Genomic DNA, 10222 nt, shown 5'->3' on the forward strand with positions numbered 1-10222 from the left:
AGAATATTTTGATAGGAAAGGCAGCCACCAAAAGAGAAAAGAGAAGAGTAACCTTATTTCTGATTTTGTTAAATCAGTCTCACAAAAACATTGATTGCGCATTCGTTAACCGTTGGATCGGGCTAATTTTTGGACAGCAGGTTCGCAACATTCAGTTCTTCGTCTTCAATGGTCGGATCGGCGAAACGACATCTAGAGGGGGAGAAATCATGCTCGCACAACACCAGATTATCCCTAATTTATTTTGTCTCAGTGATTGTGTTTGTCGTATTTTCCTGTCATTATTTGTTATGGCTGGTGCTAAGGATGATTCTCTTCAAGCACATTGGAAAGCACATTGTCCGAAATTGGGGAGAGAACATAAGAAGAATTTTAGGGGGTCATCGTCCAATGTTGTTGCTTCTGCTCCTCCTACCATTGGCTCTAGTTCTGGTTTTGTATACTCATCTGAGACTGCTTCCCAAATATCTGATATTGCAGAAAAGCTTAAAAAACTTCTTGCCACTCAATCACATGCCATGTCTGCCACCTATTCTAAAGGTTTGAACTCCTCTGGTATGTCAGGTATATCTCCTTCCATATGGATTCTTGATTCGGGAACATCTCATCATATGACATAAGATGATAAATCTTTTGTGTCTGTGAAACCTGTCTCATCTGTGTCGGTTATGACTGCTGATGGCACTCCTATGCCACTAGCAGGTGTTGGTTCTATCTCCACACTTAACATGTCTCTTTCTGATCTTTATTATATTTCTAATCTTACTTTGAGTCTTGCTTCTATTAGTCAAATATGTGATATCGGTTATTCGGTTATGTTTTCTTCCACTTCTTGTTGTGTGCAGGATCCACATTTCGGGAGGCTGATTGGGACAGGTCATAGACAGGGGGGACTTTATGTTTTGGATGACCTGCGACTCCCAGATATTGCAGCCTCAACAACTACTGCTGACTTATTATCTAATTTTCGCTTGAATTCCTTATCTTCTAGTTTTTATTTATGGCATTCTTGCCTTGGACATGTTTCTGCTTCTAGATTAAAATATTTGGCTTCTACTGGAGCCTTAGGAAAGTTACAAACCTATGATATCTCAGATTGTTGTGGTTGTAAACTTGTTAAACTTCCAGCTTTACCGTTTAGTAAAAGTGTTTATGTTTCATATGCGCCCTTTGATTTAGTTCACTTTGATGTTTGGGGTCCATCATCGGTTCTCACCAAAGGTGGATCTAGATATTATGTTTCGTTTATTGATGATTACACTCGTTATTGTTGGGTTTATCTTATGAAAAATCGGTCTGAATTTTTTGACATTTATCATATGTTTCGTGCAATGGTCAAAACTTAATATAATTCTGTTATAAAGTGTTTTCGTTGTGATTTAGGTGGTTGATATACTTCTAATAGATTTTCTGAATTACTTGCTTATGATAGCACCCTCCACCAAACATCTTGTACTGATACTCCTCAGCAAAATGGAGTTGCTGAAAGAAAACACTGTCATATTATAGAGACTGCTCGTTCCCTTTTGTTGTCCGCTTTCGTTCCTAGTGAGTTTTGGGGAGAAGCAGTTCTTACTGTTATTCATGCTATTAATAGAATTCCATCCTCTATCATATCAGGTTTGTCTCCCTTTGAAAAATTGTATGCTTCTACCCCTGATTACTATTCTTTGAAAGTTTTTTGTTCTACTTGTTTTGTTCTTCGCCTTCAAGTAGAGTGCAGTAAGTTGTCTTCTCGTTCAGCCATGTGTGTTTTTCTTGGTTATGGGGATGGTCAAAAGGGTTATCGTTGTTATGATCCTCATGCAAGAAAACTTTATGTATCTCGTAATGTTGTTTTTCTTGAGCACACCTCTTTTTACTCTATTTCCTCTGATTCTCAGATTACTACGAGTTCTGAACTAACCCATATTGATCCATTTGGTCCTAATGATTATGCTTCTAGTGATTGTAATGTTGAGAATTGCAGGACAAATACTAATACTCCACATGATGACATCTCTCTTGTCTCCCCGGCTGTCCAACCACCCCATACGGTTGTTGATCCTCCTCGTTACCCCTCTCGTCAACGTAAGTCTACTCAGTTACCTGATTTTGTCTATTCCACTTACTCAACTTCGTTTGTTTCTTTCTTAACCTTTATTCACAATTTGTCTGAGCCCTTTTTCTATAAAGAGGTTGTTCTTGATCCTCTTTGGCAACAGACTATGGCAGAAGAACTATCTGCATTGCACAAAACCAATACTTGGGAATTAGTACATCTTTCTCCTGGAAAACGTGCTATTGGGTCTCGTTGGGTATACAAGATCAAAACTAAGTCTGATGGATCAGTTGAGTGCTACAAAGCATGTCTAGTTGCTAAGGGTTTCTCTCAACAATATGGTATGGATTATGAAGAAACTTTTGCTCCTGTAGCCAAGATGACCATTATTCGTACTCTAATTGCAGTTGTATCTATTCGTCAATGACATATTTCCCAAATGGATGTCAAAAATGCTTTTTTAAATGGTGAGCTTCATGAAGAAGTCTATATGGTCCCTCCACAAGGAGTTTCTCATAATCAAGAGGAAGTATGTAAGTTAAAAAAGGCTCTATATATGGTCTTAAACAGGCTCATCGAGCTTGGTTTGAGAAATTCTCTATTGTGATCACTTTTCTTGGTTTCTGCTCTAGTGAACATGATTCTGCATTGTTTACAAGGTCCACCACTTTTGGTCGCATTATACTTTCTCTATATGTTGATGATATGATTATTACGGTTGATGATGTTAGTGGAACCAATGAGTTGAAAGTGCAGCTAGCCAAACAGTTTGAGATGAAGGACTTGGGAACTCTTCACTATTTCTTAGGGATTGAAGTTTCCTACTCTCCTAGAGACTACCTTCTTTCTCAATCCAAGTACATTGCCAACATTCTTGACCAGACTCGTCTTTCTGATACTAGAGCAGCAGATGCTCCTCTTGAGTTAAATGTGAAATATGCTCCTTCAGATGGCGTTCCTTTACCAGATTCCACTTTGTATCTACTTTGGTTGGCAGCTTAGTGTACCAGACCTGACATTGCTTATGTAGTTCATGTTGTTAGTCAATTTTTTGTCTCTCCCACTACAATACATTGGGCAGTAGTTATTCGGATTCTTCGTTATCTTTGAGGAACTCAATTTCAAAGCCTTCTCTTTCCATCGTCATCCTCATTAGAGTTACGAGCTTATTCTGATGCTGATTGGGCTGGTGACACCACATATCGTAAGTCCACCACATGGTTTTTTATCTTTCTTAGAGACTCTTTTATTTCTTGGAAGAGTAAGAAACAAGACATTGTCTCTCGCTCATCTACATAAGCTGAGTATCGTGCTATGGCATCCACTACCGCTGAAATAATTTGATTGTGTTGGCTTTTGTTTGATATGTGTATCTCTCTTTCTAAACCAACTTTGATGCACTGCGATAACAAGAGTGTTATTCAAATTGCTCACAACTCGGTCTTTCATGAACGCACCAAACACATTGAGATTGATTTTCATTTTACTCGTCATCATCTTCAGCATGGAACCATTACTCTACCATTTGTCTCTTCTTCTTTACAGATTGCTGATTTATTCACAAAGATACATTCCATTAAACGTTTCCGTTTTTTAGTTGACAAACTTTCGATGCTCCATGTTAATGCATCGTGGGTTTGAGGGGAGATGTTAGATAATGTTATTATATATTAGTAGTAAGGGTATTTTAGACATTTTTATTCTTTTATATATATACTCATTGTAACCCTATTAACTCAAGTTTGGTTCATTCTATGTTATGAAACCCTAGAATGGTTGTCTCTCTTCTTCCTCTTTTCATTGTTAACATGTTTTATGTGCATATGTAAAACCATTTCATGGAGATTTGTCAAACAAACCATATTATCAACGCATCAAATTATGTAGAAATTTTAGAGTTTCAGAGGCAAGTCAATAATGTATTTGATTAAGATCTATAATTCAATACATACAAGATAATTTTATTTTGTCTTCGAGAAGAATGACTATAACAATTTTTTTATGAATATAATATTGTGTGCATTGCTTAGTTAAAAGAATGGTACATTAACAGAGAAAGGACAAAATATATTTTATTGGAGTTCTTTTACACTTAATATCTTCTGAAGAGTGGCGATTTAAGCACTTAAGAAGTTCATTTATGTGATAATCTAGCATACCTCTTTTTACAAAGTAAATGTCAAGTAAGAATTTTAAACAATTAGAACATAAGATTGGTCTTCATTATCTCAAAGATGATTGTCTGCATAAAGGAGATAAATAAATATATTTTGCATATTTTTTTCCTTTATCGTAGTTTTGTTTCATTGTGTTTTTGTGGTAAGGTTTTCCGCAAATTAATTCTCAAAACAAATGATGTTGTACATTTTTTGCTTCATGGAGATATTTTTCCATTAGATTTTTTTTCCTTTTTTTTCTTACTCCATTAGGATTGTTAAGGTTATAATGATATATAATATATACCCTTAATTGATATCAAAGGGAATTTATGAATATTCGATGGATGTCCAATTCCATAAGCTTTTTATATAATATTTTTCAACGACCAAATTCTCTCGTAAATAATTTGAGTAGTAATGTTTTTATTTTATTTTTTTTTATTTATTTTACGATAGTAAATGAATTCACATTAGTGACAACACGAACATCAATAACAAATAAACAATATATGTTAAAAAAATTGATACGATTAAAGAAATATAGAGAGGAATCGGTTCATACATTTGATGGATTCCATAGGTTCGAAACCTCAATAGTTTTATTCTATTGTTATTAGATCTTAGACTTTTTGATGTATACAAAAATATTTTAAATGATTAATATTTTCAATTATAAAAATTACAAGTTAGAAACTGAATGATTATATAGATGTTGATAATGGTAAGTTAGAAACTAAGATAGTTATATCGATAACGCAAGTGTTACTAATGATGATACCTTTTAAGTTAATAGAAATGATTTGAAGAGTCAACAAATTCTATTAATAGAAATACGAGAATTCAAAAAGACTAACACTTAGTATAAATATTAATTAAAAGTATTAGTTTATTTAGCAATTTAATAATTAAATCATAGATTATTGGTTTTATTAAAAAAAATGAAAAAGTTGACCATGAATCTGAAGCAAAATTTTTGCTTTTTTGCTTAAAATTATATCAGTTTTACAAATAAATATATTTAACCATATATTTATTCCAATAATTAATAGGATAATTTTGTAAAATTATGCTATAAAAACGTGAGTTTGTAGGATCCACGTAGTGACCGTATATATTTATACAAATTGTCAACAAATAGGTAGTTACCTATTTAGTAAAAAAAAAGTATTTACTATTTTTGTTCAAATAATGTCAAGTAAATAAATTCTATTAAACTGCTATTAATTCACATAGCATTAGAGTTTACAGATAAGTACAAATTTTGGTGGGCAGCAAACCACACATTTTTTACCATGATAATTTATCCAAACTTTATAAATTTTTATATAATTTGAGAATAGCCGGAAATATAGTTCGTTCTTTGAAATGGAACAACACAAAAAATAGATCTTCCAAACTCAAAATATAAGCAAAAATAATTAATTATTAGTTTTTAAAAAAATAGCTAATCTTCTTGATTAATAAAAAAATCTAGTTACTTATTCAAACTACACTTTATTTTTATAAGATTACAATTAGAATTAATTAAAAAATATCTTGAGAATGATAACATTTTTTAAAACAAAAAATAAAATGAAAAAACATCACATAAGAGAAATAACATCCCCACTCCAAAACTATCTTGAAAATGGTAACATTAAATTAAATAGCATAAATTAATTAAAATTTACTTATATTTTAAGACAGACATAATAACTTTTTTATGTTATAACTGAATCAATAGAAATTATATAATTATACTTGGTTAGACATTGAAGTAGTAAAATGGAATTTTACTGCAATTGAAAGTATGGGCCCAAAAGTAAATTATGTGTGGTACCACCACCCTGCCATATTCAAATCCATTTGTCTACCAAATCACTGCCTCACTGGTACAATGAATGGACCACTGAATTCATGAACAATAAAGTTACTTCAATTTAATGTCATGATTAATTAGTTGTCACTGTTGACAGCAATAGACATTGACTCAACAAAATTAGAATTTTACGGCACAAAATACAAACTAAGCACAAATATGTCTTTTAACTAAAAAAAGGAAAATTTTGATAAACAAAACAAACAACATTCTTCCAACTTAATAGGAATATTCAATGCTAACCCTAAATTTGCCATATCCACAAATTTATTGAAGTAAAATCTATTTTTGGTCTTTTCAACCACAATTAATGCCTTGTGTCTCTACAAATTAAGTTAAAATTAAAATTAGCTAGTGTTTCACATTCTAAATTCTAAATAATAACAACATGGAAAAAACTCACCTAGCTAAAAATAAGAGCAATTTCCTTCTTCTTACAAACAAATAGAATCAACAAGAAGGATCAACGGTTTGGTGGTGATCACAAACAAACAGAAACGGTAAGAAGGACAACAAAATAATGTCACGGTTTCATGTTTCGGTTGTGTCAGAGCTTATTATGGTCCCTTCTTCGATTGAAGAAGAGAACGGTAGTTTGCTTCCCGATTTCATCTTCTTCACATCTTCACTTGAACAAATGAAGATTCTTCTTACAACATTACAAAATTCACTGCAAGATAATGATGGATACCAATCAGCATAGAGAAGGTTAAAATTAATGAGTACAAAGTTTGCATGCGGTTTGGCACTAATTTATGATTTGACTTCGATAAACTGAAAGTGAGTAGAGATTAAAGTGACTTAAGATTAACTGATTTGTGAATTGACTCTTCTAAAGTGAGTAGAGAGTAAAGTGTCTCAAACATTAATGAAAAAATCAACGGTTGATATTTCAACACACCTACGATTTGCCATGTATGTGCATCTAATAATAACATCAATCATTAATGTATTTATTAATAGTTGATATTACTTACTTACACTATAACATAAGTTACTCGGTGCAGACCTATGATTTTTCATCCATGTGCATATAATATCAATCATTGATTATTCGTCACTCGTTGAGAATACTTACTTTATACCCTTACATAAGTTGCTCATTACACACCAATGATTTGGCATGCATATGCATGTAATATCAAACATTGATTTATTCGTCAATAGTTGATATTACTTACTTTATACTCAAACATTAGTTGTTTATTAAACACCTATATTTTGTTATACATATGCATGTAATACCAACTATTGAATTACTCATCAATATAGTTGATATTACATACTTTACACTTAACCTAAGTCGTTCGTTTTAGAAAGTTCAAATCCCTGATTTATGATATAACTTTTACTCTCATTTTTGTTCCCTATCCAATTCCCTTATTTTTTTGAACTAGTGTTCTAATTACGAATTCTTTCAACATATGTGTGTGTTGTCTCATATTGATTAAGGTTATACTCACGGCCATGGATCATCTCCAACAAGCATCTTATCTCCATCATTATCAGTAAAGATAACTTTCCACTTATTTCTGTTTTGAAGCTGTCCCTTTATCTCAAACAACTCTTCCAATTCATCGATTAGTTGATCATACCCATTAAACATTGTCAAATCTACAGCGCGACCAACTGCAACACCCTGCATTTGAACCTTTTCGCAGGTTTTGAAAAACAATGGAAGGTATTTATCAGAAACTTTTCTTATTGAACTACTCCTGCCGGAATAAGTTATAAGTAAAAATAGTATATGAAAAGTTGATGTAACTGATTAAAAATTAAGACCAGATATATCGACTTTCCAGATACCATTTTTTCTTATATTTCATTCCTGAGAGTTATATAACAAAACATATAAACTTTTATCTAAATATGTATTCTGTGTTCAAAACCTTGATGCGACTTCTAATACAAGTTTGCTTGCTTTGACCATCCTTTGGAGTTACTTGTTGCAATTCTTGCTTCCTCTCCATAGAAGGCGAAGCCTCCTTCGAGGTGTCAGACTTATGGCCAGTATCGGAGCTGGACAACATGCTGGAACTAACTTCGGCAGTACCTGCGGTTATGTTTACTGCATGTGAAGATGCTTTCCACATGCTGGAACTAACTTCGGCAGTACCTGCGGTTATGTTTACTGCATGTGAAGATGGTTTCCCTACCGCGGTCGAGTTTTTAGAATGATCAATAAGATCAATTCCAAACAATCGATAACTTGTAGTAGCAGTCTCAACTTGGTGGTCCTTATCAACTTGATTAAGCGCACAGTCAATGTTCAGCATAGATACTTGAGACTGTGAAACAGGCCAAGCCGAGACACTCTTGCTTTCATCCGTCGTGTCGTGAAGTAAATGAGAAGGACAGTTAGAACAGGGAGAAGATAGCCAACTTCCTTCTGTATGATTCCTCGATATAGTATTGCTCATAATATCATTTTGCTTATGATGCCACATACCAGCACGATCGCCTGTTTTGCTTTCGGCTAAAACACTAAGTTGTGTTCTATCTGGCGGTGTCAGCCTAGCATCCCAGAAAATAGAGCCAGCTGATGTTGTGTCTAGTTTGAAATTAACATGTAGAAGGTCAAATAAAACTAATAACTAAAAAATATAAGAAATGGAAAGAGTTATTAGAAATAGTTCCTCACCAACATCGGGAACTTCACTCGGTGGTCGAGGCCGTTTAGACTTTGCAGCTGTAGGTTGAACCGAGGGTGTAGAAGCCGAAGAAACAAACGGTTCTATCTCCCACGGTGAAACCCTGTCAGGTCTTGTAATAGATGCAGGTTCATCCCATTGAACCTGAGGAATCACAAACACAGAAAAAGAAGATGAATAACACACAATCGCTGAAAATCGAAAATTGCAAAGTCAAAGAGGACAATACCTTAAGTGATCGCCATTTTGAATTAGCCCAATGGGGAGAAATATCCTCTACTCCAACTATGGTACCAGAAAATCTGATCAACCATGCATTAGAATAGCTAAAGGGAGGTCATTGAATAAACTACTGCAATAAATTTTACTACCTTTTCTCAGACTCCGCAGAATCGTCGCCCTCGAACCTCATCTTAAACCTCATGCCAACAGTAAACTTGTTACTGATAGCTGCCAAGTATTTGTTCACGCTTACGATGAACTGACTCGTTCTAAGAAAAGAAAAGCTCGTGTCAACAATCATCAACTAATTTTTAATTAAGACAATTTTTATCTCTTAGGATCTGTTTGGATTCGCTTATTTGAGCTTGCCTACTTGCATAAACACTTTTGAGACTGTTTGGGAAAGCTTATGAAAACAACTTATAGGTCATACAAAAACAGCTTGACTTTATTTTTTTCTTTTGTTATAGAAATAGCTTATACATAAGCACTTATATGAAAAGTGCTTAATTAAGAAGTTTAAACAAGTAAACTTTCTACCTTGGCTTATAATATACAACGAAAAGAGTCTGAGTTGCAACAGCATGGGAGGCAGTTGCAAGAACTCCTAGGTGCATACTCTGACTAGAAATCACAGATGATGGCATGCTACTTGATTGACGAGCAAGACGTCTCACTCCAACACGTAATTCTCCATTTTCCCCTCTACACATAAAATCTTCATTATAGCAGTGCTTGTATAAACAGATAAATTTATATATGAGTTTATACTAGAAATCTAGAATATTTATGAACCATGTTAATGAAACAAAGAAAGCAATGAATGTTCACCTCAAAAACACAAAGGTATCTCCTGCGACTAACCGTTTGGAAGTCACAAAAGTACTCCATCCAGTTGTGAGAAGGTGTCTACGCGGTTGACCTGATCAAAATAGAGAAATAAGTTCAATGAAAAATCATTACGCGAATAAAAAGTAAAAGCATAGACTTTTTACCTCTAAATATATGTTTAAACCGCCATTCATACCCATGAAGATCTTTGGCAACCAGTTCTTGAGTTGGTGTTGGTTGAGACATGTCCTAAAAAACAATTACAAACATCAGTAATAATGTCATGCAATCGGAGAGTAAAAACCGATAAAATATTCAATAAAACTAAAATGAAACAAACAGTATTACCATAGGAGGAAGGCATTCTGTGGCATGTTTCCTGAGAACGGAGAAGCCACCGTGAGTGCTGGTATCGGAGGCTGTTAAGATCTTGCAGAACGCATGAAAGGTTGGTCTAGGA

General features: G+C 33.8%; 1 protein-coding gene across 1 annotated transcript in view; it reads right to left on the minus strand.

Moving 5' to 3' along the window:
• Positions 1 to 6297: 6297 nt before the first annotated feature.
• LOC101515039 (auxin response factor 9-like) overlaps positions 6298 to 10222 on the minus strand; it is a 5827-nt gene continuing 1902 nt past the window's right edge. The window contains exons 6-16 of the mRNA XM_073370287.1: positions 10111 to 10222; positions 9927 to 10011; positions 9763 to 9853; positions 9472 to 9636; positions 9081 to 9200; positions 8939 to 9011; positions 8700 to 8853; positions 8175 to 8609; positions 7948 to 8111; positions 7522 to 7709; positions 6298 to 6728 (exon numbers count right to left, since the gene is read on the minus strand). The exon at positions 10111 to 10222 is cut by the window's right edge and continues 5 nt beyond it. Of these exons, the coding sequence (XP_073226388.1) occupies positions 6590 to 6728; positions 7522 to 7709; positions 7948 to 8111; positions 8175 to 8609; positions 8700 to 8853; positions 8939 to 9011; positions 9081 to 9200; positions 9472 to 9636; positions 9763 to 9853; positions 9927 to 10011; positions 10111 to 10222 (1726 nt within the window). The 3' untranslated portion in view covers positions 6298 to 6589. The remainder of the gene's footprint in view (positions 6729 to 7521; positions 7710 to 7947; positions 8112 to 8174; positions 8610 to 8699; positions 8854 to 8938; positions 9012 to 9080; positions 9201 to 9471; positions 9637 to 9762; positions 9854 to 9926; positions 10012 to 10110) is intronic.

The sequence above is a fragment of the Cicer arietinum genome, chromosome 6, assembly GCF_000331145.2.
Source record: "Cicer arietinum cultivar CDC Frontier isolate Library 1 chromosome 6, Cicar.CDCFrontier_v2.0, whole genome shotgun sequence".
Lineage (NCBI taxonomy): Eukaryota > Viridiplantae > Streptophyta > Magnoliopsida > Fabales > Fabaceae > Cicer > Cicer arietinum.